At 36.9% G+C, this 27,875-nt stretch overlaps 1 protein-coding gene across 23 annotated transcripts in view; it reads left to right on the top strand.

Annotated features, from left to right (window-relative positions):
* Positions 1–27,875, top strand: part of LOC104555463 (janus kinase and microtubule-interacting protein 2) — a 211,451-nt gene that overhangs the window by 130,780 nt on the left and 52,796 nt on the right. For 15 of the 23 annotated variants that reach the window (XM_061992934.1, XM_061992935.1, XM_061992932.1 and 12 more), the window contains 3 exons: positions 12,251–12,316; positions 14,038–14,082; positions 16,485–16,565. In XM_061992934.1, the coding sequence (XP_061848918.1) occupies positions 12,251–12,316; positions 14,038–14,082; positions 16,485–16,565 (192 nt within the window). Of the gene's footprint in view, positions 1–12,250; positions 12,317–14,037; positions 14,083–16,484; positions 16,566–16,589; positions 18,576–18,781; positions 18,886–21,479; positions 21,632–22,914; positions 23,054–24,983; positions 25,680–25,989; positions 26,052–26,429; positions 26,534–27,875 lie in introns of those variants that run through there. The other 8 variants (XR_009818444.1, XR_009818445.1, XM_061992928.1 and 5 more) reach the window with 3 other exon arrangements.

Genomic DNA, 27,875 nt, shown 5'->3' with positions numbered 1-27,875 from the left:
GTACTGAGTGAAAAGAACAGGGACATGCATAAGAGAGGGAGTAAACTGTTGTCTAAATGTGAACCTGTGCTGCTTTATGTGTGTCTCTTTGTCTAGATACAAAAAAAAGCCTTCTTAGCCCCTATGCATTGACTTTGTTCTAGTGAAAGAGATGTATCTTAGGATCTTAGGCCATTTTTTACATTGGTAAATAACCAATATCTTGGACACATATAGCCATGCATTAGTATTGTTTGTTTGCATATAAATGGAACTATTCATGTATACCCATTGTGTACTAAAGAATTGGTGAAACCAAATTAGACAGACTGTATGATTAGATCTTGCTAAGGCATAAAACAATTTTATTAAACCCAATCTGGGGAACAAAACCTCAGCTGAATCACATTGACAATATTGCCTTTTAAGTTAGAGAAAGTGATTTGATTTACACCATCTATACTCTCTGTTTCAAGGGGAAAAATGTGTTAATTAAAAATCTATCATGAGCAGCTTATGATATTTGCTTCTAGCCATAGAGTATGTTCAGTTCAACTGCTGTTTCTGCATATATTGCCATCAGAAACATCTCAGTGTGCTGCACTGTTATTATAAGCTTTTGCAAATCAGTGTCTCGTTTATTTTTAGCAAGACTTCATTTAAAAGTAACATTTGTACTCTAGTCAGTGCATTGGCATGACTTTTGTGCATTGTGGAAAATAAGATTGTTAATAGCAGGTTCTGCTAAGAAGGGTAATTATATATATATGTAAATATCCTAAGTCATTTCTAGAGAGAAAGGTGGTGATGTAGCTATGAAAAAAAAAGGAGGAAAAAAAAATTCAATGCAGTTATAAAATATATTTCTGAATTAGTGATACCAGCTTCATTAAGCAAACATACTCCTCCCCTCCTTCCCCAATAAAACCAAAACCAATCTCCTCCAAAACAGAACACAAAAAATCTACACAGAAGCATGGTAAGATTCCTTAAAGGGATGTTGTGATCGTGTTATCTGCTGAAATTAATACATATTTAAAAGTCAAATTATGCCTTATATAAGACAAATAAGATCTAATTTGAAATATATTCATGATTGTTTGACTGCAGACTGCTTCTGGAGTTACTCCAGACTGCCTCTGGAGTAACAAACTGTGGAAAGTGATCAGAATCAGGCTTTAAATTACGATATATTAATTCAAATTGCACACTTGGCAGTATTCAAGCCTGAAGAAAAATCATCATAGAAATAGAATTTATTCAGATATAATTTTAAGTTATTTTAAACACAAAGAGAAACTAAAAAGAAATCATTGAAGGAGTGCAGATTGACACACATTCAGTTCCAAAAATGGTTGCTGCCAATCAGACAGTTTATGAGAGACAGATTTTATTAATGTAATCCAATAATTTCACAGAACAGTCTTATCTTTGCATAAAATTGTAAGAAAAAAACCCAAATATAAAAGATGTATTAGTTCATTGTATCATCAAAAAGTGTGAAACTTCTTTTCTTCCTGAGTTGCATTGTAGTACTGTACTGAACTGAGGATGTTTTATCCTAACTTGAGTTATAATATTGTAGATGGAGCTCAGTTTTGCAGAATTAAAAAAGCCATCATTTCAATTCTAGACCTGAATGTAATGCACCTATGGAATGCTGAAGGCATCCAAATTCCAGCTCTAAGTAGCTGGAATATAGCCGCAAACTATGTTTTCTTTAAACTATGTAATTTACACCTATGACCAGGTTGAATTATTCATTGATAATAAAGCAGAAATTACCACTTTATTTACATGTTTTCCTAGAAGAAGGTATAGGACAATCCTTTAGGACAAAAGAGATGTAACTCAAAACTGACCTTTATATGTCACAGCCATAGAGAAGGATTCATTGCAAATGTGGTGCCTCAGGTGCAGACACCAAGGAAAGGTCAGAAGCAGTGATATTATTTTCATCCTGAAGTGTCAAATACATAAACATATCAGGAAATCAAGAAACACCAAACTAATTTCCTTCCCCAAGTTTCTTTGTTCTTTTTTTTTTTCTGACCTGAAGAGCCAAAAAAAAAAAAAAAGCTGTAGTGGGTGCCATTGCTCCATGGGTTCTCCCTGCTCTCTCATAGGTGACACCTTTTTCACACTGGGAGAGCAGTTGGTTTACAAATCCGCAGGACTGGATGTCACCATATCTAGAAGATCCTACTGGCTCAGCCATTTGGAATACATATTTGGTTTACTGATTATTTTCTCTGAAAACCTTTTTTTTTTACAATTTGTTAATACATTAATTATCAATGTACAGTATAAACCTGAGATTTGCCACTTGCTGTACTATGTATGTTCAGGTAAAGCTTGGATAAATCCAGCAGTTGATCTACATCTCTTTGCCATGTAGTATGTTGATAGACTGGCTATTTTTCACCCAAGGAGAATTATTAAGATTTACTATTGGACTGGGAAAGTTTTTGGGGGAGAGGGGTTGTGAGGAGGTGTTGGGTTAAATTTGCCTCATGTCAGAGAGGACAAATTAAAGACAATGACTCTTCTGGCATGTTGTCTTGTGCCAGAGAGGCTGGCTTGATCAAAAAAGTCCCAGCTTTGTCACACTATTCAGAAAGTAGGTAAAAGTATTAGTAATGAAGTTACTTACACAATAATACTTTAGAAAGTCTCATCTCATTTTACATCCAAATCTATATAGATATAATCTGGCTTCATCTTTTTTATTTAAATCTGAAGTGCTAAGGTACTGGCAAAGTCCATCCCCATCTATTTGGATAAAACTATAGATGAAGAAGAACACATAGGGAAGCCAGTGATTATTTTTCATTTCTTTTCACAGTTACTAATGCTTGCAGTTGAGAAATGTTCTATGCTTTGCTGTTCAACACAGATAATGCATTTTTCATATTCGGCAATTGCTCTTATAGGCATCTGACTTTGTAACTGTCTATGTAATCTATGTTCATCAAGACATCATGACTAGGTTAATCATAGCTGACCCGTGGTATTGATTTGACTTGCAGGGGTGAATGTTGAGACTTTCAAGGCATCATTGGTGCTATAATGACTATATCACAATAAAGTTCTGTAATTTCCCACAGATTACACGCATGGCGGATAAGAGTTAATTTTAGTAATTTCTCTATGTTTGTCTTACAAAGTTCCCTTATCTTTTCTGTATATTTAGACTTCAATTCAAACCATGCCTACTTTGCTGACTGCCTTAGGGATGCACCTTGTCTGAATAAGTGATGATATCAGGACTAATGTAATACAAAGTATATCTGGAAGGTCCGCTCCCTTTGTCCTAAACAAGGTGTGATTGAAGTTGCACTGGAGTTAAGAGCAATTGTTTGCCCTAAAGTAATATCAGAATCAAGAAGACTCTTATGTGAATTTTCAATGCTGACATCCTCTCATCTGCAATCCTGAATAGCCTATGCTTCTTAGGAAAGGCCAGTGTGAGTCGAGGAAAGGCAAATCTAAACCAGAAAGTATTGCAAAGTTTGTTAAAGAAGTGAAGATTAAATATGTTTTCATATGCACAATTCATATATATCTCATAATAATTACTTACATGAATATCTGCTATTTAAATAGTGGAATGTAAAATATCATAGAATCATAGAATCATAGAATGGTAGAGGTTGGAGGGGACCTTTAGAGATCATCTAGTCCAACTCCCCTGCAGAAAATATCTAAATTTAATGCTAAATAAATATTACACAATACTTCTTTTTAGATATCAATGTATGATGTAGTTTTACTATACCATAAATCAAAAGACTCTCAGCATTAAAAACACAACAAAACAAAACAAAATCTACTAGTAAATATTGACATATCTTCATATAAATAGAGCCATTCAGTATTAGCTTATAACAAATACTTAGTTTAAGCTAAACGCATTTATAAAAGTCACTGATTTACTACTAAGACCATATGTGACTGAGTACATATTGACTTTCATGCTGAGAAATGAATTAGTGCAGCTGCTAAAAGGTTCATTCTCATCAGGAAGGCAAATAGTAGTTTCTTTAACTACAAATGCTTAATAAAGATTAATAAGAACAATTCTTCTGCTTCAGTAACTGTTAAGTGGATTGTCATGGTTGAAACTGCAGAATATAGAATGGAATGAATTTTTTGCCTGCTATGTTAAGACCCTGTTGAGAATCAGAGGTACAGTATATGCAAAATGATCTATAGTTATATTCAACTGGTTAAAATTTATATTAAGTTTTCATTTATAATATAAAACAAGATGGCAACAAAAGTAGTTTAGTGTTTTTACAGTGTGCTTACTTGTTTCCTTATGACCATTATGCTAAATCACATTCTAGGAATATGTGACTAAGTGGAACATTTGGATTCCAGAATCCAGACCCCTTACAATAGCAGATCCAACAGCTTGAGTAAATGCATGTGACAATTACCTATGCAAATTTATTGTAAACACCTTAGAGGCTTCTAAATAGCTGTTAAGTTGCATTAGATTTAAAACAGACAAACAAACCTCAAACCCAATCAAGAATATATATTTTTCCGTTAAGGAATTTTATCCATCAGTTTAGTGATCTGAATAATAGCTAAAAGCAAATAAGTTTAATTTTTTACATGTAACATAGTTATACTATTTACATATTAAAAATCTTACATACCTGTGTCTTAATAATGTTGAGAAGCTGCTTAAAATAATGATATAACGAAACAATATTGATTCTTCCCTTTGTCAAATTGATAAAATATTTTCCTTGCTAAATTTTCTTGCAGAAAAAGATACGTTCTTGACCATAAGCTGGCTTCAAAGATTCAAAACATGGTTCATGTCTGATATAGTCCATCCATGTTGTCTATCCTGTAAATGTACATCAACCTGAACCTTTGCAATGTTTCAAAGCTGAGGCTCTAAGCAGCTTAGCAAATCCTTCTTTGTCTGCTTTGTGCTAAAATTATCAAATTGTTTTCTTGGATTTGCTGATGAATGTAAATCCAATAAGAGTGTGTCACAGGAACTATTAAGGTGATTTATAAACCCCCTGATTAGTACATTCTCGTATTTCCCAACTATAGTAGCATGGCAAGGAGCAATATTTTGCAGCCAGGTAAATTTATCTTGATGTTGCTGGCAGTAAAACAGTGTGTTCGGATGGGCTCTTTACTTACACACTTATCTAGGAAACAAGAAAATCAGTTCTCCAGCTTGACATGTGTGTATGGGATTGTGTGATCATGGTTTTCTGGCTGGTGAAATTTGTCACAGAAGTTCCTTTACTAGTAGCATTTTCCTCATTTGGCAAAGCTGCTTGACAATTTTAAACCATCCAAGATGTTGCTTGAGGACTGTGAATGATTGTGTCATAAACCAGAATGTGTGTAAGGGACCATCTAATTGTAGAGAGATATGGTCAAATTCTCATCAGATTTTGAAGTATCATGAAAGAAAAACGAATAAGGAATTATACACATTTTGGTTGATTGATGAGGGAAATTTGGAGTTGGCATCTTAGACTAGGAAGGCACTTTGTTACATCTCAGATCAATTTTCTTGCTTTCTAATGCTGAACTTCCTCCCATGCCAAACTCTCGAAATTATGACAAATCATTACTGAGCTGATTTATTACCTCCAGAAAAAAAAATCCATTTATTTAAGAGCTCCTTTATGATGGGCACTACATTAATGGAAGCAGTACTTAATGTAGATAAATTGCTTTTCTAAAACAAGCTGGGCACACATACTTCATATGTGCTATGTGGGAATGCAAAGAATGTTCTCTTTTGTTTTGTTTTTTAATAGAACAATTTTCCGCATTTTGGTGAAACTCATGTTTTTGGAATTTCTGTTAGTAAAAGTAGAGTAAGATTTCCAGACACATATCCACCATCATATTGCTTGCATTTCACCTAAACCTTGATTCCTCAGATGTCACAGAGGTGTGGCTTGAAACCTTGAGGTTGCAGTATTGCCACAGGAGCACTGTTAAAAATTACAGAAATTTCCTTTAAAATCAGTAGCTAGCTGGTTCTCTACTGATAATGCACCAATATAATTCCTTTGGACCTGGCCTCTGAGTCAAATGATCTACAAGGAGCCTATTGCCTTTGATTCATCTTGTGAAGTCCTACCTAGGTGTTTCAGACCTCTGTTACCTCAGAAAGGAAGAGTTAACTGTCTTCATTACCAGTACTGGAACATACACACCAAGACATATACACTATTTAAAACATACATCTTCTGCACATTAGTAATCTTCAGCTGAGAAAAATCTCATTAATATTTAGAAAAATCTAAATGGTGGATGTCAGGAGGTTGGACATCACTTTTTTCTGTTCTCTCAAGTAACAAGACAAGGGGAAAGGGAAAAACGCTGGAACACAAAAAGTTCCATTTAAACTCAAGGAAAAACTATTTAACTGTTCAGGTGAGGGAGCCCTGGCACAGGCTACCCAGGGAGGGTGTGGAGTCTCCTTCTCTGGAGGTCTTCAAAACCTGCCTGGATGCATTCCTGTGCAATGTGATCTTGGTGGACTTGCTTCTGCAGGGGGCTTGGACTAGATAATCTCTAAAGATTCTTCCACCCCCTAGTCTTCAATGATTGTATGATTCTAAAAATGTTTGATTTCTCACTTTGGGGCAATTTGACAGCCCTTTTTGTCTGGGAGCTCTCCAGGCATTGGACTGCAGAGGAGGGGCAGGAAATGATCACTGCAGTCGGCAAACATAATGTATACAATTGGAAATGACTGGTGGTGAACTTGCCTTTCACTGCTCTCTCCAGTTATGTAAATAGTGCCATGTTAGGGCTGCTTTAGCAGACTTGCAGTCATACACCTGTCTTCCCACTATAGACTCCCAAAAGAAATGTGTGCTTTAGCTGCCATACCTGTCTTGATGTTCTTTCCCTTACCCAATTGTTAGTATTTTAAGGGTGTCCATCAGGATTATAGCTGTGATGCCTACTGTTATATATATAATGTAAATATAACTACTAATAAGATAAAATTTGTAATGGAACTTAAAAACCTGTTCAAATTGCAGTTCAGTAATAGGTAAGGTGTGAGTTGTACATCTTTGTTCTTTTACTGCCTGTGAATGCAAAGCGATTTCACAGCTGAGCCTTATTCCTGATGGAGCCAGAGCTGCTGCGCTGGGAGAGCCATCTGCTGTTAACTGGATGTTGCAGCCCAGCTCTGGCAGCATACTGGCTTCTTCCAAACACCTACTTGGAACTGGTAGCAAAATTTGTTGCTAGTGGAAGGATGATTTGTCAAGTAGGTGCCTGGCATATTTGACAAGTCCAACAGTGTGCCTAAGTGGCCAAGAAGGCCACTGACATCCTGGCTTGTGTCAGAAATAGCGTAACCAGCAAGACCAGTGGATTGTCCCCCTGTACTCGGCACTGGTGAGGCAGCACCTCAAATACTGTGTTCAGTTTTGGGCCTCTCAATACAAGAAGGACATGGAGGTGCTGGAACATGTCCAGAGACAGGGAACAAATCTGGTGAAGGGTCTGGAGCACAAGTCTGATGAGGAGTGGCTGAGAGAACTGGAGTAGTTTAGTCTGCAGAAGAGGAAGCTGAGGGGAGACACGATCACTCTCTACAGCTTTGTGACGGGAGGTTGTAGGAAGGTGGAAGTTGATCTCTTCTCCTGAATAACAAGTAATAGGACAAGAGGAAATGGCCTCAAGTTGTGCCAGAGGAGGTTTAGATTGGAGATTAGGATAACTTTTTAATTGAGAAGGTGTTAAACACTGGCACGATCTGCCCGGGGAGGTGGTGGAGTCATCACTTCTGGAGATATTTAAAAGCCATGTAGATGAGCTACTGAGGGACATGGTTTAGTGGTGGGCTTGACAGTGTTAGGTTAGTGTTTGGATTTGATAATCTTGAAGATGTTTTCCAGCCTAAATGATTCTAAAATTCTATGATGCTAGTCCAACCCTCTTTCCAAAGCTCACAAGAGCTCCATGTGAGTGAAGGTAATAACAGGGAGTATTCACAGATCTATCCATCCATCATCTAGAAGTTTTGTGAGGTTTTATTTGCTATTGTAATGATAAATTAGTATTCATTATTTTGGCAGGTTGGTTTTAAATGTGAGTGAGGTGGACCGTGTTAGGAATCCACGTCCCTAATATTTGCCCTCTTCTCTTTCATGGTTGCATTCTCAGTGTGCTATTTTTGTCTGAATGCAGTTCTTTGTTTGCATACAGTAATTCCTTTATTTGGCCTCATGATTTGACAGCACAGTGTTATTCTCATGAATCCCCAGCTCAGTGTGACTGAGGGACAGCTATTAACCATAGGAACAGAAGAATTGCTAGAAGCCAGGGGAACACAGTTTCACTTTGTCCCTAATCCTTGCTCTGACTGATCCATGCTAGGAGATTTATAGGTAACACAAAACACTGTGCTGGTTTTAGGTTGTGTATCCATATCTTCTATCTTTCCTTTTTTAAAAAAGAAAATAAACAAAAGAACAGTCTGTGGCTTTCCTCTCAACTGAGACTTCTCAATGCTTTGAGTGAGATACTGTAGATGTTGTTGCTTCCTTGCATAGTTTTTCTTGTAGTTGAAAATGCACTGGATTTACCTTTCAAGGTTCCTGTGAGCCTTGTCAAGGATAGAGCAATGAATCTTTTATAGCACAGCTGTTATAACTCTATGTGATGTAGTAGGAAAAGCTTGATTTGCTGATCATCACTTTATGTCCTGAAGCATGAAAGCAGGAAGAATTTCTTGATAACAATAAAATAGTTCTCTGTGGTTTGTTGTCACAGTTAATACTTTTGCAAACACAAACAAATCAAAATTCACTGAAAGCACCTAATCACGTTGGAAACCCACGAGTGAGTCCACGTCTTCTTGATTACTAATTGTTGCAAATAAAAAGAACAGTTGCAAAAAAAAAAGGAAAATGTAAATTCTTATACTGAATCTCAAATAGTCCTGCCTTTGGTTTTAATTACTGGATATAAATTTTGTGTAATTTCTTTCTCAGTAGTTTAATATGACCTTTGACAGGTCACATTCTAGCTACTGCTAGAATAGCTGGGATTATTGCATGTGGTTTACATGTAATTTTTAAAGTCATATTTTGGAAACTTGTCTTTGTATGATCAAAAAAATGGTGTGAATGCAGATGGGTACGATGGGGGAAAAATATTTGTATGTCTTAAATACTCTATGAAGATGTAAATATTTTTTTTTCTTGACAGTATATTGCATATATATTTGTGTATATTTTTAAGGCCATCTATGTGGTTAAATAGAAATAAATGAGTTAAATCAGATTTTTCAGGATACATAAATAGCTGATCTAGGCTGGTTATCTCCTGGTGTTGACCCTGTGCAATCAGAGGATATTGATGGGAAGAGCTATGCCCATTTCATCCTCCTAGATAATCTTCCCTGCAATACTCCAGGGGAAAGCAAGTAAATAACTAGAAGTAAATAACCTGTTGGAAAATTCCAACCTATGTTTTTTTGTTAGAACAAATTTCAACCTGTCTTTGAACTCTTAATTTCTGTGGTAGAGAAGTTAGTTACAAAATCTTACTCTTTTTGCAGTGTAAACCTTCTGTCATTGTGATTTCCACTCATGTAAAGTGAATACTAGCTATTTAAATACTAGTCACTTGGCTAACATATTATCCTTAGGTGGCAATTTCGGAAGAGATCAATGTGTTCATGTATTCCTACAGCACTACTTATTATATTCACCCTACATGTATCTGCCTTATCTGAAATAAATCAAGTTATTTTGAGGATTTGTTTTTAAATTTTCACTGCTAAAAACACTACCTTGTGAATATTCCCTTTCAGTTGCTAAATTATCTTTGTATTTAAACAGAATTTTAAGAAAGTGTATATTTCATCACCTTAAAACTGTTCCCTGTCTTTCATCTCATAAAGTTTAACAATTATGATGAGTTATAAGTGGGAACTGGAAAACAGAAACCTCAGGCCTCTTTTTTTAGAGCTATTCCAAGTAGCTGGAGAGAAAACTGAGTAGCTGTAATCTTTTGAATAAATTAAAAATTCATAAGGGAATAAAAAATTTCAATTTTTACTTAATTAACAGAATTCCCAAATCTGAAAAAATGCCATCTTATCCTAATTAACATGTTCTTTTATAAAAGAACACTTGCTGCAAACCCTGAGGTGAGAAAGCCACCAGATGCTTGGGGACTTTTTAATTTTCCTTCTTTTCTAGAAGCGAGTTCTCAGCAGATACTGAAACAATATCTCACATATAAATCCTTAAGGTGAAAATGGTATTTTACAATATTGCTTCTCTCTTCTTATCTCATCTTGGACAAATTTTATCACAGAGCATAGCAGGACCCCCATAGAATTGAAGCCTGTCACTCAGATCTGGGGTGTGGTTTTAAGTAGGAATCAGCATAGCTGAATGGAGTGGGAAAGTAACAGAAGTGTAACCTGATGGACCAGAGGTCTCAGAGGTGATTACAGTTGTCTGCTTGTCATTCCATGGCTTTTTGCAGTGATTTTAATATTACTGGTACATACAGTACATGAAGATGATCACTGGAGAGGTAGACTTGCCTTAAGCAGATGTAGTATAAATCAATTGAAATGTAATAGAGGGAAAGTGAAATTAATACAGCTGTGCTTGGGGCATTTGTTACGGTCAGCAAAGCTGCACTCACTTGTGTTACATGAGGGTAATCTAGTTTGTGCTTTTATATTACTATCTGGGGAAATCTCTGAGCATTGCAGCACAATAGAGTGGAGTTTTTGATTGACAGATTCTGACTGAATAATATTTATAACATTTAAGCAAAGTCCTTTATTTTAAAGCAACAGCAATAACAAAACTGTTGCTTGTGATTTGTCTTCAATATTTGTGCGGAGAGTAGCATACCTTAACCAAAGTAAACTGCAGGGTTGGATGAACCTCATGTTGGGAGTAGCTCCAGATTAAATTTGCAATTTTCAAGCCAAGCTCTGTGATTCTCAAACACAATGTTGTCACTGGATCAGCTGCTGCCTTGCTGTGGCTCTCACAGGCTGCCATGAATGTGGGGCACTTCCCACTATTTAAAGTCTTTGAATTGAATGCAGGTAATCAGCTATCAGCATCTCTTGATTCCATAGGTTTATAAGTTGTGGATGTTATTTTGAAAGATATACTGTTGTTCAAATCCATTTTGCATGAAAATTTTTTTTTACATTATTTTTATTGGCCTATGCGTAGAAATTGGAGGAGATGATAATTTCTCTTTCAAAGTTCAGGAACTGTTAATAACCTTAGCAATTGTAGGCCAGACAGAGGTCAGGTAGATAATCCCCTCAAAAGCTTATATCTTGATTCTCAGTGGCTGTTAATAGGAGATTCTGTGTTTCTGCCTATTAAGAAAAAAAAAATAACCTACTTTAACTGTAACAAGTAGAATATGCTAAAAGTGGAATAAAATGTATCTTAATATAGAAGCCCAGAGAGAAGGAGAAAGAGAGAGAGAAAGAGAAAGTGATAGAAGGAAGGAAAGAAAGAAAGAAGGAAAGAAAGAAAGAAAGAAAGAAAGAAAGAAAGAAAGAAAGAAAGAAAGAAAGAAAGAAAAAGAAAGAAAGAAAAGCATAACTGACTGAAAGGAAAAACGGAGAGAAATAGGATATGTGGACCTTACAACAGTTGTATTTTTTGAGAACCTTTGTAAAACTAGGAAAATTCTTAACAATACGGAGAGCTTCGCTGAAGGATACATTCCTCTGACTCTGGTGGAGGATTGTTCTGGTAATAGGATGGAGCTGAATCTCTGGATGTTGTCTTGGTGATGAATTGAAAACCTGTGTGCTCTGTTCTTCTGGTGTAGCATGACTATGCTGGAAGCATAGTTGTGTTTTATATGTAAAGAAAATGGAGAGATAAAACTAAATGTAATAGTATAATCTGCTCACAGTCTAGGTAAGTAGAAAAACTGACAGTTGTAAAGAGAGTTGTGTTGTTATTCTTAGAATTTTGACACTAAATGCAATTGTCTGTGTATATATGGGTGGTGACGAGTAGACTTCCTGGTAGAAGCATGATGTTCTGAATGTACAGCTTATTTAAAATGCCATGATTTCATGGAAAAGTGGAGTAATCCTGCCATGGATATGTCTAATATAATTGTAAAGGCAAAGCTAGAATAAAAATCAACAAATTGTTATCTTAATCTTCAACCTACTTTGTATCTTTTTGATTCATATACTTTTGAAATGAGATATAGTAATGTCTGTTTTGGTTTTCTTTTACAGAGAATTCGAGAACTAGAAGATAAAATAGAACTTCAAAAGAGGCAACTCAAAGAAATAGAAGAAAAGGTAGATAAATGCCTGGGCAATGACAATGAGGGGTTTTTTCTGCACTAATTTATTTTTCTCTGTTGCATCTCTGTTAGTAGTACTTAACCTAATATCATAAAATCTATTTTAAACCAAGATAAAATTTGAGTTCAAGTCATCGCTACATTGGACTAGATGTTCTCTAAAGGTCCCTCCTGTTCCCTACTATTCTACTATGTTTCCCGGGTCTGTGGAGTTTAGGCTCTTCTACAGAGCATGGGCTGACGATGGGGCTTTCTCAAAGGTTTTTTCCTCACTCTTCACTAATCTCACTGTCCTGTCATCAGCTCTCAGGATGTTGCAGTCCCGCCTGCAACACCCTCTGGGAGTATTACTTTTCTAGTGTCTACGCCAGTTCCCTCAACAGCTTCCTTGGCCCCTTCTGCTCCCACTGTAGTTGGCCCTCCTCTGCAGCACCTTTTCTTATATGTTTTGAACAGTGACATCCAGATGGATATCACGTATATCTTTGGCTATTGCCAAAGTATAAGCCTTTAATGCATTGCTGTTACAGTTTACAGAGTAGGTATTGGATTAGATAGACTGCTAATTGTGAAAATGGAAGTTAATATTATCTGTGCTGGATCATCAGTTGAATGGATGGGGAAAAGCATTGGAAAAGAAACAGCTTAATCACAAGCTTAGCTTAAAGCTAGTAATGAGTTAAAATGATTAATGTTCTCTTTGCCTCAATGTCACATTAGCAGGAGCTGTCAAAAAAGCTTCATCATTTTGTATTAAACTTCAGCTCCTGGATGAGTGGAGGGCTTCCTTCTATCTCTATTACATTTGATTTTTTTTTCTCCTTGGGTTTAAATCTCATTCTGAATTTGGCTGCTTCAAGGAAGATTGTGTTGTTAGAGACTCAATGAATTATATTCTTCTGCTTCTTTGTTCCTCTGAAGATTTAATGTCAGTGGATGTGGACTGACACCTACATGCCCCTGATACTAAGAACAATAATTTCTTGTGGAAAGAGGTCTTGCACTGTTGAGTGAATGGTAGTATTTATAGGTGAGCTTCATTGCTGGTTGTAGATAAGGGCAGTGCATCACTTAAAGTTACTGTGCCATGAGTATGGCTATATGATTTCCTTTAGGAATGGATTGAGTGTTTGAGTTTTATGCAAAATTCCTGAAAAATCAGAATATAAAGCTGACAATATTTTTGCCCTATAGATTCTTCAGAAAACTGTCCTATTTTTAAAGGCTAAATCCAAAAGAATAATGAAAAATCTCAGGTTTATTCTATGAGTTGATACACGAGGAACAAGTGCACATCATGCATTTCTCAAAACTGATTTTCTATCATTTAAGTTGGATTCAATATCTGTGTCTTTGGCTTGACAAATCTTGGTTCAGGAAAGCTTTCAGGTGTGTTAGTAGAAGTATTTGCTTGACTGGGTCACAAAGCCAAGCCTAGTATTTCTGAAGTTACACAATGGACAAATGTTACTATTTTGTAAAGCTTCCCTCAAATACTGAATTTTGTATCCCCATTACTCCTTTTTTTAGAGTAAGATTGCTATACTATATCTCTCTTTCAGATCAACTCAATTAATATTGAATATTGAAGAATAATGTTGTAATGTCATTGGATTTCATATTACGAATCTTACATCTTTTTTCTTTCCTTTTTTTCCTCATTTTCTTTTGATCTTATGTTATAGTTTTTGTTCCTTTTTTTGTTTTTTTCACTAGCATTCATTCTGTGGCCTTGATGACACAACTCAGCCAAGATGTGTGGTTGGTATTCTTTGTATTTCTCTGTACTCAATTTTTAACTCTTAGATTTTTCCATGTTTTGAGGATTGGCTTTGTAGGGGAGGGTATACTGGTTTTGCTTGCACAGAAAAGTGTCAACTATAAAATCCAACTTGAATCCTTTTAGTTACCTTCCTGGACTTCATCAGGAAGTCATTGGGTTTTCAAAGAGAATTGATTTTGTATTCTGGGATACCAACTTCCCTAACTGCAGTGGGTCTTTTAAATTCTGCAGAGAAAGTACATTTTGTCTAAAAGTTCAGGTATTGCCATAGGATCCTACCTTTTATTATGTCAGATAACGTGATGGTGAACATTGTTTGTTTTTCGGTTTTGTTTTCTAAAAAGCTCTGAAGGCATCACCACCCATGGGAAAAAAAAAAAAAAGGTTCATTTGGATTGCTGAAGATCTTTGAAGCCATGAAATAACTTAGGAACTAGTAGCCTAATTTCCTTTTTATGAGGTGATGTGAAGGTTGCAATGTGACTGACGTCCATGTGCCTCTGGAACATGGAAAGGGCGAGGATAAGAAATCTTTGTGTCTCTCTTGAGACATTACTGTCATTCCCACAATCCTTTCCACAATGTCATGATCTTTTCAGCTCAATGCAAAGGACCTTAAGTTACTTCAGCATGACCCATAGTGGCAGTGCTCACCTCTCACACAGAACAAGAAGGAAATATAGTTTAAGAAAATCAATCCTAGTCTTTTTCCTGGGGCAGTGCGAGTTGCACACTGCCTTTCAGGAACAATAGAAACTCAACACCTAACTGTTAGAAGATTACACTACAATTTAAAACTACCAAATATTTACATAGTGATTTTGTTGTTGTTCTTGTTTTGCTTTGTTTTTACCTTTACAATTTTTTCTTTGTTAGAATCTTTTGGGGATTATGTTTGTATAATCTCCTTATAGTAAGTGATGCAGTAGATCAAACCTTTTGAAACTGCTATCAAGTGCTGTATGACAAAGAAGCATGATGACAATAGTTACCCCCAAAAAAAGCTGTTATATTTATCTTACATTAAGCTTGAAACAGTATTTTCTTCTGCCCAGGTCACAAATACTTTTTGTGAAATCAGACCTGTATAATCTTAGGCTCTTTTGGAGGTTTATTCAGCTCCTAGTATATTCAGTTATCATCTTTCTGATGATGCTCTTGGGAAATGGCTCTGGTCTAATCATTACTAGCATTGCTCCATATGTTTTATATTTGGCAATAAAATGATGGTAGATGCAGATGAGTGGAATGTAATCCAGGGGTATTATTGATATGCTACAAGTGCAGTAGCTTTATTTTAGTTGTTAGATGGGTGTTGAAAATTAGGTGAAACTGAGCAATATTTTTACAGCATTTTGAGCATTACTTTTGAATTTTATTTTGTGAAAAACTAAGCATTTGCCTACAGAGGTGTGTTTGAAGAAGGAAGAAGCCTTGTGGTACACCATTCACCAGACCACAATTTTAGTTGAATTTTCTGTTCTATGTGGACTGGAAAAGACAGATGAAATTTTGACTAATGTAAGTTTGAAAAAGTAATGTTAAAGGAAGTCACCAAACTACTATCTTGGAGTTTTGTCCAACTTTTCCAGTCCAATCCCAGTTAGAGATGCTAATGTCTAGACAAACATTTGTTTGTAAATACTGTGAAAAGTATACTGGCCAAGTTTAGAGACACTTTATAAACATTCTATAAACTTAATGAGATCACAAGTGTTTCTAAAATACCATTTAAAATATTTTGAAATACTGTTAATTCAAAAATTCTTATGAGTTTAAGGCTTACATGTGATTTATAGGCTTCTATGCTGATAGTGTTATGGATCCCTTTTGTAATAAAAACAAAGAAAAAAAATTGCAAATATAATTAGTTTCCAGAAAATACATTGTTCTGACATAACCTACTATTCTTCCTGTTAACAGCAGCTACTTACGTAGTCAAATTCAAGGTTGATGACAAGAATTTTGATGGGATAACACAGGGATAATGGCTGTGTAGCCGCACAGCTACTCAGCTCTCACACTTCTATGAGTGCACATCATACTGTGGTGCTAGTGTGAAGAGCAATTTCCGTTAATTCATCTTGCCAGAGATGAATCTGTCTCGGATTAATGTAACACAGCAAAGCCTATTTTAAGACTTAACTATAGTTGGACTCTTGAACATTTTTCATTCTTTCAAGGCCATACAGGTGATTTACTGTTAGTAGTTTTGGTTCTCGTTATTTTGAAGCTAGTAGAAAGCTTTCAGATGTCTGTAAATTTAGGGCTGGATGCCAACACTAATTTCTAAATTAATGTTATCTATCTAAATCTCAGCAGACCTTATCCTTTTTTTGCTGTTTTTGTTTTCCCTTTTTTGTTTTTGTTTTGTGTACAGGCCGCTAAAAGAATCCATGGAGTGAACAACTGGGTCCATGTGCAAAAATACAGAAAATATTTGTTGAGCAGCTTTGAATTGGTGCATTTTTTTTCATAAAACAGTTTGCATAATAGTTGAAGCTGCAAAATATTAGAATTTAAAATCAGAGAGTTTTATAAAGATATAGCTTCAAACTGGAATGATTTGATAATCAAATATGGACCAGCACAACATAAACACTGAAAAAATCTAAACAGAATTTACACAATCAAACACTGGATAAAATACAAGTGCAATTACTCTCTGCTATCTGAACTGTATCTACCAAATGGTTTTCTTACAGTACTGAGATCTTTGTCTCCATACTGCATGCTTTCAACAAATGTGGTTTGCATTTCACCCAGGAAACACGGAAACTCCTTTTCAATATCTATATAAAAAAGCTAAATGTTTGACAATAGGTTCTCTATAGTAAATAGCTGACAGGAAAAAACCAAAAAACGACAAAACTGTTCAAACTTGGAAACAAATACAGATTTAGAACGTCACAGTGGTAAAATTCATATTAAATTCATGAGTTGGAAATGCACAGAGAAGAGATGGGCTTTGGAGAAAGGCAAGATGGTAGATTGAACTAAGAAAATTTTGAAGTGGCTAAGAACTGCACAGCAGAAATTATTTCTTGAATGTTTCTTGAAAAGTAAAGCAATAAAGATAGCACTGAGAGAATGAAAGATTCCGTGGTGGCCAGAGATGTCAAGAGAACCCATGGTGCATTGTCCTCAGTTATCTCATCAAGAAGAAGGAGGGGCTAAGGAAATGAGTGTGTAGATGAATGTGATAAGCAAAGAAATAGTTGGAAAGAAATATTTGGAAATCATGGCATCCTCAGAGGTGAAAAAAAAAAAATTACTTTAGCTACTAGGAAGAAAACATTCAAAATAATGGTAGATAAACAGTCAAGGACACTGACCACCTGAACTGCAGCAAAATTTTGTGAGAAGCACAGACTGAAAAGAGTTGTTTAAGTGGAAAAAATGAATGATGAAAAGAGTTAAGATGGAAAATGGTTAGAAAATTCAAAAAGACTTCTTTCAAAGCGGGAAAAGCAAATTGGTGTTTTTGGAGCTGGAAAAGTAATCTGGAAAAATTGTTTCTGCAATGTCGATGCAAGCAGAAAATATTAAAAGCACAATATTAAAAGATAACTTTCTCCTCCACTTTTTCTTGAAAATCATCTTTGTATTAAAAGGGCTACACAGAAACATATCTACTCCAATGGACACATTGAATGACAGCATGAACATGGAGTGGAATAAGATGGTTACCATAATTCATCAAATAAAATGGAAATTATGATTGGAAAAAATGACACTAGGCAAAGAGCATTTAAGGCTACAAAAAGAAAGCTGTGGGAAAGATTTGTTACAGTGACTGAATATCTCACTGTTGAAGGTTCAGGGATCAGCCTGAAAGGAAGCCAGTTTTCTCAGATAATTTTTAGATACTGAAGTAAGACCAGAGATGTACTCTTCACAAAGAATCACCAGTCAAGATCGTTTACCTGCTGAAGGAGCTGAGGCACTCCACAAGATTAATTCAGTGAGGTGCAGCAAACTGTGGCTCATGTGATGGTCTGAAAAACCCTGCTTCCTCATACAAAGCACAATTTAAATTGGAAACAAGGATCATGCAGAAGTTTGGGAACTTGATCCCTGACAGAATGTGTCTCTCATAATGTGTTTGAAAGGAGCAAACATTTAAAGAACAGTATTCAAATAGAATTTTTTCATGTTTTAGTTAAAACTTTTAGTGATGTGATGATAGAATGTGGAAAAAATGAATTCTTCACTGCAAATGGAAGAGTTTGGACATTACTCTGAAGAGAAGGACCACAATGGGAGATAAACAGAGCTTGAGATAATCAAACCAGGTGTTGATGAAGGAACAGAAATTGGAAAGTGTGATTCATTTGTCATAGATGTATTTTTGCTCATCACTGCTTTGGAAATGAAATGTTAAGCACAAATATGGGATGGTCAAAGCATGTGGCTACAACAGTAAGCACACTGCAGAGACAGGAGATGAAAGTGCTACAAAGTAGAAAAGGTATGAGCAGTTTCATTTTCTGATTTTGATGTGTATTTTGTCTCGTAATTCACATGTGACAGATTTCTCAAAAACTGTCTGATTTGGGTGATATTTTCTATAATTTTCATGATGTTTTTATCCTGTGCTGAGCTAGCAGGATATGTAGTTCTGGAACACTGAGTATATCATTCCAATCTCACTATCCATATTGATTCTTACTGTAGGGCTGGGAACAGGTACAGTGTATTAACTGACTAGATTCAGCCCATGCAAGATGCTTGGCCTCAATTTCACTTTCTGTGACACAGCAGTACAAGAGAAGGAAACAGTAAGTTTTGCGTTTCTGGTATCAGTTGTAACAGCTTTCCTGGTTTTATTTTGAAGTACTCAGTAGTTTTCAGGATGAGGCACTGTAAGTGTAGAACCTAATAGATCATGCGTTTGGAGATTGACTTTAGAAATTATTATATTAACTTTCATTGTATCAGTGAACAAAAGTGCTGTTATAAACAAGAACATGTACTAAAGATATGTCAGTATAATACAAGGTAATGATTTTAAGTGTCAGTTTATACCTGCTTAGTCTGTCCTCACTGCTTTTATGCTTTGGCTACATTCTGCAAAATACACTGCTAAGAATTTTTCTTGTTATGATTTATGAGCTGGATATTGGGCTGAGACACAGTTGAAAAAGGAATTAATTTGGCTTCCACTGTAAATTGTTAATGAGTAGAGTAACAATGTCCCTGTTACATATTCTTCTCATGGTGGCATTCAGGAATGCCCATTGTCAGGGAACAGAATGTGTGTTCACTTTACAAATAATAAACACCAACAAAATATTAGTATCTCGAGGAGGTCAAAATCGGTACTGTTACATTTGGGAAATTATACAGGCCAGGACAGAGCCATGATTATGTTTACAGGTCTCAGGAATGCATGGTCTCTGAGAAGGGACTGGACTTGGTAAGTCTAAAGATCACAAAGTGGCTTGAACTGGGTTGTCCATCTGGATTTATACTTTGTCTTCCCACACTTGTAGCTTTTAAGTATCATGGTTTCTCAGGGGACTGAGGAGTGGCTAAATCTTTTCAGATCCTTATGTGGCTGACAAAGCCACTGGGTGATAAGATGGCCGAAAATAATAAACTTTTATGTAATTTACCATGTGTGTGAATAGCAAGTATCAAAACATAGGACAGTAAGAACTATTAGTTTATACTTTTTGCATTGGTTTAATGCTATTTTCTACCCTTCAGTAGACTATACTTTTTCAGTAGGCAAAATAAATGTTACTTTTTTCTTCTTTGCCCTTTAGATTTGTTACTAAATTTAAAATTGCACAATGTTCTGAATAATAGGGCCAAACTGAGTGGTTGGATTCCATTACAGATCCAATTCCAAATCAATACAAACATAGCAAAAGCAAAGGTATTTCTCAGATGCCAGATATATATTTTGTGTATTTGTGTTATATATATTTATTATATATAAACTGTATATTTAGTGTATATTTTATATGTATATATATTTAGAACCAAACTTGCCTTCCCAATCCCTAAAAATTATATTTTAGCATGGTTTCATAACCTCTCAAAGGAGAAGTAGATTTATAAGTAAAATACTGAATGCAGAATTCCCCAATATCAGTTGAATGTATTGAATGTTTCTCTGAAACAGTCATACTTTGCCTTTTGAATAGGAAATCTCCTTTTTTAATCTTCTGCCTTCAAACAATAAAAATACTATACATTCCTCTAAATTAAGTACAAATATTTTTTTGTGATAAACTTACTAAATTTTTTTAACTTTATTTAGTACAAAATTTTTGTCTTTTCAAAACTTTGATGCCTAATTCCTTCATGAATTGGTCTAGTTTAAGCTTTTGTAGGAAGAAATAACCCCAAGTACCAGTACAGACTGTGGTTTGACCTGCTGGAGAGCAACTCTGCAGAGAGGGACCTGGGAATCCTGGTTGACAATAAGCTAAACACGAGCCAGCAATGTGGCCTCGTGGCCAAGAAGGCCAATGGCATCCTGGGATGCATCAAGAAGAGTATGGCCAGCAGGTCAAGGGAGGTTCTTCTTCCCCTCTGCTCTGCCCTGCTGAGGCCTCATCTGGAGTCCTGTGTCCAGTTCTGGGCTCCTCAGCTCAAGAGGGACAGAGAACTTCTGTAGAGAGTCCAGTGCAGGGCCACCAAGATGATCAGGGGACTGGAATATCTTTCGTACAAGAAATGGCTGCAGGAACTGGGGCTGTTTAGTCTAGAAAAGAGGAGACTGAGGGGAGATCTTATTAACATTTACAAATATCTAAATGATGGGTGTCAGGAGGTTGGGACATCCCTTTTTCTGTAGTAGCTAGCAACAGGACAAGGGGTAATGGAAAGAAGCTGGAACACAAAAAGTTCCACTTAAACATAAGAAAAAACTGTTTTGCTGTGAGGATGAGGGAGCCCTGGCACAGGCTGCCCAGGGAGGGTGTGGAGTCTCCTTCCTTGCAGATTTTAAAACCTGCCTGGATGCATTCCAGTGGACCTACTTCTGCACGGGGGTTGGACTAGATGATCTCTAAAGGTCCCTTACGACCCTTACCATTTTATAATTCGAATTTCATAATGTGAACTGCAATTCCTTTCATATGTGCTGAATTACTTGGAGAGTAGTGAAATGAGACTCTCTCATAAATAATAAATGTGTTCAGAATTGCGAAGGATCATTCATTTGATCAACAGAGGCTTAGACTTTTATTGCATGCTCAGACTGTAGTGCGTTCAGAACCTAATAATTTGGGTTATTTTCATCATGGATCCTTCAGCTGGAAGAGAACAAGAATTTTGTTTCTGTATTAAAATGCCTGGTAATGAGGGATGTGATATTCTGAATTTCAAAGTTAAAATTGATACTTCCTGGATTTTCCAGGAAATAGAAGATGCAAGTATGCCCGATGAACAAGTAAACAGTGCTGGAGAAGAGAATTTGAACCTCAGAATAAAAGAACTGGAAAAGTTGGAGCAAAAATTGAGAGGCATCCTTGAGGACTACATGGAGTCAGATTCTGCCCTAAGAAATAGGTAAATAAAAGATTATTTTCCATTCAGAAGTAACATGATGGGACAAATTGCTCTTTCCTTTGTCCATGTACTGGTTATCAAATGGTACATGCAAAACACGAAAAAAGAAAGCCTTTATGTGTTTTTAAGGTGCCTGAGAAAATGCGTGAAGAAGTCTTTTGTATAGCTGTCAGAATAGAAATGCAATATTAAATGTTTTGCGCTTATTATTTATTCAGATTTACAGCATGATCTAAAACCTTGCTGCAAATAACTAGATAGTTTTTTCAGAATGTTTCATTTTTAAATACTCATAAGGTGTAAATTCTGCTTGTAAAATATGTTCTCTTCCTTTTAAGAGTTAATTAGGAATTTTGTGTTGCAAAAAATGTTCCTTGTTTCAGAAGTCTTCATCCAGTTTAGTATGTTAACACTACTCATTACAGTACCTAAGGTGCCATTAATTATATAGTTGACTAGAATCATAAGATCAAGGATTTTATAGCAGCTGCCAAATATTTAAAAGGATAAAAAACTGAAATGATATTCAAAATAATTATTTGTATAATTTCTTCATTGCTTTGGTTTATCATGGAATTTGGTCAAAAATGTTTTAATAATGGGCTTTTTGTCAAAATAATAATGAATCTGGCTTGAAAAGGAAGCTTTCATAGGAATAGGCCTATTTTAAGAAAAATTTCAGAGGGAAAGATGGGAAGAACTTTATTTCAAATCAAACATAGTATGAGAGGGCATTTCAAGGAGGCCAAATGACCAGCTGAAACTTCCCTTGGTTATAGGAAGCCCATTTTCAGGGCAAAATTAGAAGACAAAAATGAGAAGGGGAGCGAAATGGATGACTGTGAAGGTTGAGGTTTAAGGAAGAAGATATGGTACAGCAGAGTCCTGAGGGGCACAGGAGGTAATGTGTGCATCTGAGATAAGAGGAGGCTCTAGTACCTGCCATAGGAGATGAGAGATCAGAGAAAAATTTTTCTTAGCAAGAAAAGGCTGGTTTAGGATTCACAACTCTTTAAAGCACTGAGAAAATTTTGTTTTATAGGCTGAAAAGGGAGGGAAAATCTTAAGGAAAACATGAAGCTTCCTCTCGTAAGATTATTTTAAGTTTTCCTAGTGTGTAGAGGAAACACATCCCATCACACCACATCATCTTACACTACCATTTTAATAGCAACAGGTGGAAAAATAATGATAAATAGATGTATTCTTGATGAGTGCTTATCCATCTGGAACTGTACTGTGTGCTATTTACTTAGCAACAATCTTCATTCTCACTATCACAGGATGAAAGAGCTGGAGCTGTCACACAAAACTCTTATTGTGACAATTGATCAACTAAATGTGAAATTGCACCAAGTTGAAAATGCAAATGTGCGTGTTAAAGGGAAACTGCGAGACATTCAGGAGGACCTGATCAGCTTGGTAAGGAGGATATTGTTTCAAATGACCTACTTTAGCTTCTCTATGTGGTAATAATTTATAACTCAATCTAATCTCCATGACATGTGTGTTTTTAAACAATAAATCAACTCAGCCTTTCTCTTTTTCTACTATCAGAGGAATTAGAAGAACTTTTTGGTCTTATTTTTCCCTACTTTGTATTTTTCTAATGTCCTTGACAGCACTGCCCTTATTTGCTTCATTTGGGCCCTCAGTCTTCGAGATCTATGCTCCCATTTCCTTTTTTTCCCTCCAGAACCCACGCAATGTACTCCTTCTATCCAGGTCAGACTTTTTAGCTCCATAAAGACTTTTTTTTAATTCCCAGACACATGTGCTACAATAGCACCATGCAGCTAATGCAGCTAATGCAGCCTGATTTCTTTACAAAATGCAGCTGCTCAGTCCATCATCTGACTCTTGAATGGCTCATGTGTTTTCAAGCTGGGCCCCACCTGCTGTTGCATCCACTTTAAGCTTCCTGCTTAGTTTTGTGTTCTCTTCTAGCTTCCCAGACTGGTTTTGGTCTTCTTTTATGTGATGAGTTGTCACATGGGCCACCACTCTACAGATCCTTGCTGGCATGTACCCTTCACTGGAGCAAACCGACCTGCTTCCTCATTGCTATGAACATCCCACTGCCTATTGCATGCTCTCACAACTCCCACTTCTCTGTCTCTGTTCTGAAACTGTCAGCTCTGCAGTGGAAAGCTTTCCATTTTCCCCAGTGCTAGTACCTCGTCACATAAATGTTTTGTATCAGGAAGGTCAGCTTTTGGATGATAACACATACAACAGTCATTTTTACCTAGTTGTGCAACTCAGTGGATGAATCCATGAAAATGGAGAAGGAAAGAAAGTTTTTCAGAGACAGTCTGCAGTGAAACAATACCTTTTGATTCTGTTTAGCATGATACATTTTCATTTTCTCAGCACTTTAGGCCAATGTTGAATACTGTGACAGAAAAGTCTCTTAAGAACTAACAATAGTCTTCACTTTTTTAGTTAAAAGTGAGATGTATTTTTCAAGCTTAGACATACATATATTCCCATCAACAGTTAACCAAAGTTTTATCTCACACCTAGCTGACTTTGCATAACATTTCAGCCTAGTGTTCCTCCTGTCCTCTCCTTGCCAGTGAATCCCTCAGGAGAGTACCAAAGATCAAAAAGACTAATGTAAGTCCTTGAAGAAATACAGTAACGTCTCTGCCTTCAGTCTTGCTTGAATGGCCTTATGATACTGGTGGCTCAAGGGGAGCATGGGAATTACGAAAGCCTTCTCTGTCTTTTACTGACATCTTTCACCTCTGTATGTCTCTGTTTAAACACACTTTGGTGCAAATGAAAATACCAACATCTTTCCCAAACTGATTCGAAAGGCATCTGTTCCTTTCTCCTTTTTCAGGGGGTTCATAAAAAGAGCTAGCAAATGACAGGTGTGGTAAAGGGCAAAGGGCACATGCTTGGACCCGGGAGAGCATGTGTTCTGTTTTCTATAATAGAACCACAGCTGCTCTTCCTGTTACATCTCAGTGCTACACTACTGTCAGCATTAAGGGTGTTACTGTATAGTTCAGAGCTGGTTGTATGAATTCCAGTCCAAAGGATTCTTTTGATTTAGTATATACTGTAGAACATGCAAAATGAAGTGTTTAAAAACTTCTGTTATTTTATGTAGTAGTATATGTAGGTCAGTTTGTGGGGTTTTTTGTTTCCTACTGAGATATTTCAGTGATGGCTGACAAAGCAATAGGTCACTTTTGCTCCATATGCAGGATTTTACTGGCTTTAAAAAAAAAATCCACTTAGTTCATTCCTGAGTTCTCAGAAAATGAGGACACAGTAGTTGCAAAATCAAGGAAGAAACTTAGTATTAGGATGTTAACCATACAATTCACCAAAATTACAGGCTGAAAAGCAAGAAAAGTCAGAGAAAAAGCAAAAGGAAAAATTACGTTGGCTTCAGGAGCAGCTGAAGACAAAAGAAAATGAAATTAAAACCCAGTCAGAGTATTTTGAGCACTACAAACAAAGGCAGAGACAACAGACAACAGTACTGAGAGAAAGAGAATGTTACCTTCGAGGTCAAGTATCTAGGCTGGAAAAGCAAGTCCTAGATCTTAGCGCCCAAGTTATTCTTTTGACATCCGAGTTAGCACAAGAGATGGTGCAGTATCTCCAGCAGAAGCTGGAATCACCGTTCAATGGAACTGAAGACTCTAGACACTGTGAAGTGGAGGTAATGGAACTGAAAACTTGCATTGAAAATATGGAGCATGACATGAAAAGACACATTGAGGCATTTCAGAAAAATCTGAAGTTCTTAAGGGAAAAAGAAGAAGAGAACAGAAGACAGCAAGCAGACCTGCTGACTGAACTCCAGTGCTCTCAGGACACTGAAGGCTTTCTCAGAAGAAAATTAGAAGAATCTTCCCATCATGTTTATAGTTTGAAATTGTCTGAAATCAAACTACAGGAAAAAATGGAAGAGCTTTTGGATGAAAATAGGGCTTTAAGAGATCAAGGAAGGATGAAGTTGAAAAAGGAGAAAGAAAAGGACTCACAGCTTAGAAGATCGGAGAATGGAGACAATAGTGTTAACCTGGTAAGTAAAAATAAGGAAAAATATAGTTAACTTTTATCTTTATTTCACCCTGGATTATGCTTGTCATTAGATAAGTGATCAAGATATAAATATGAGAATTTTCCCCTCTTTTTTTTTCATTTGTTGCTGCTGATGCATTACTACTTCACAGTGTCTAATTTACACCTACTGGAGTCAACAGTTGGAACTTCATTGCCTCAATACTTTATTAGGTGCACAGTGAGGCAAATTCACAAATCTTGTTTCCTTAAGGTTTTAAGTGACATGCCCAAGGCAAAAGGTTGTAGTCATCAGTACAAGTAGAGCCCAGAAGAACTTCTGAGACCTCTCTCTTATTGACATTGTTCAGTGGAGGAGTTCATGTATGGTTGGGTGAGTTTTCACATGCTGTTCATGTCCAAATGTTGAAGAAAAAGGCACAGCTGACAATAAATCTTGTCTGTGAGATTTTTCTGGATAATAGTAAACAAGGGAAGATGGATACAGTATTCATGACTGGGAGTGAATGGAGATATACAATGGTTTGCAGCTCCATAGCATTGTGATATGCCCTGAATACACTGAATAGGACTCATTTGCTTCAAGCTCGTCTCTACAACATTGCATGGGAAAGCTCTGCATATGCTGTAATATGACATTCAGCTTCTGCCAATTCATTTTGCTGACAAAGAACAATTCTTTTCACAGAGAGGACTTACACAAAGCTTTATCCTTCATGCACTAAAGTGAAGAGTATTTTTATTATGACAGGTTGTTCGAGAAAATGAAATCAACTAAGCCTCACATTCAGCTACTCCATTCAGATTGTGACATGATATCCCAAGAACTCTTCTGATTTTGTCAGTAACGGAGAGGTAATGGGCAAACATAGAATCATGGAATGGTAGGGGTTGGAAGGAACCTTTAGAAATCATCTAGTCCAATCCCCCTGCAGAAATAGTTTTTTCTTATATTTAAGTGGAACTTTTTGTGTTCCAGCCATGACTCCTTGTCCTGTTGCTAGCTGCTATAGAAAAAAGGGATGTTCCAACCTCCTGATACCCACCATTTAGATATTTGTAAATGTTAATGACATCTCCCCTCAATCTCCTCTTCTCCAGACTAAACAGCCCCAGTTCCAATAACCTTTCCTCATAAGGAAGATGTTCCCGTCCCCTGATCATCTTGGTGGCCCTGGGCTGGACTCTCTCCAGCACTTCCCTGCCCCTCTTGAACTGAGGAGCCCAGATGATGTCTCACCAGGGCAGAGCAGAGGGGGAGAAGAACCTCCCTTGACCTGCTGGCCACTCTCTTCTTGATGCATCCCAGGATGCCATTGGTCTTCTTGGCCACGAGGGCACACTGCTGGCTCATGGTTAGTTTATCATCAGTCAGGACTCCCAGATCTCTCTCTGCAGAGCTGCTCTTCAGCAGTTCGACCCCCAGCCTGTACTGGTGCATGGGGTTATTGCTTCCCAGATTTAGGACCCTGCACTTGTCCTTGTTGAACCTCCTGAGGTTCCTCTCTACCCAACTCTCAAGCCAGTTGAGATCCCGCTGAATGGCAGCACAGCCTTCTGGGGAATCAGCCAGTCCTCCCAGTTTGGTGTCATCAGCCAACTTGCTGAGGGTACACTCTGTCCCCTCATCCAGGTCATTGATGAAGATGTTGAACAAGACTGGCCCCAGAAATGATTCCTGTGGAACTCCACTGGCCACAGGCCTCCAACTCGACTCTGTGCCATTGATCACCACCCTCTGGGCTCTGTCATTCAGCCAGCTCTCGATCCACCTCACTGTCCACTCATCCAAGCCACACTGCTTGAGCTTTCTGATGAGGATGTTATGGGAGACAGTGTTAAAAGCCTTGCTGAGGTCAAGGTAGATGACATCCACTGCTAGATGAGGGGACTCATCTAGCCAGCTGGTTATGCCCTCATAGAAGGCTATCAGGTTGGTCAAACAGGATTTCCCCTTGGTGAAGCCATGTTGACTCCCCCTTATAACCATCTTATCCTTCATATGTTTAGTGGCAACATTCAGGATGAGTTGTTCCATGACTTTTCCAGGGATGGAGGTGAGACTGGCTGGCCTGTAGTTTCCTGGATCATCCTTCCTGCCCTTTTTGAAGACTGGCGTGACATTGGCCTTTCTCCAGTCCTCAGGCACCTCGCCTGTCCTCCATGATTGTTCAAAAATGATAAAGAGAGGCTTAGC

This window comes from Colius striatus, chromosome 3, assembly GCF_028858725.1.
Source record: "Colius striatus isolate bColStr4 chromosome 3, bColStr4.1.hap1, whole genome shotgun sequence".
NCBI classification, from domain to species: Eukaryota; Metazoa; Chordata; class Aves; order Coliiformes; family Coliidae; genus Colius; species Colius striatus.
This window is presented reverse-complemented; position numbering and strand designations above follow the sequence as displayed.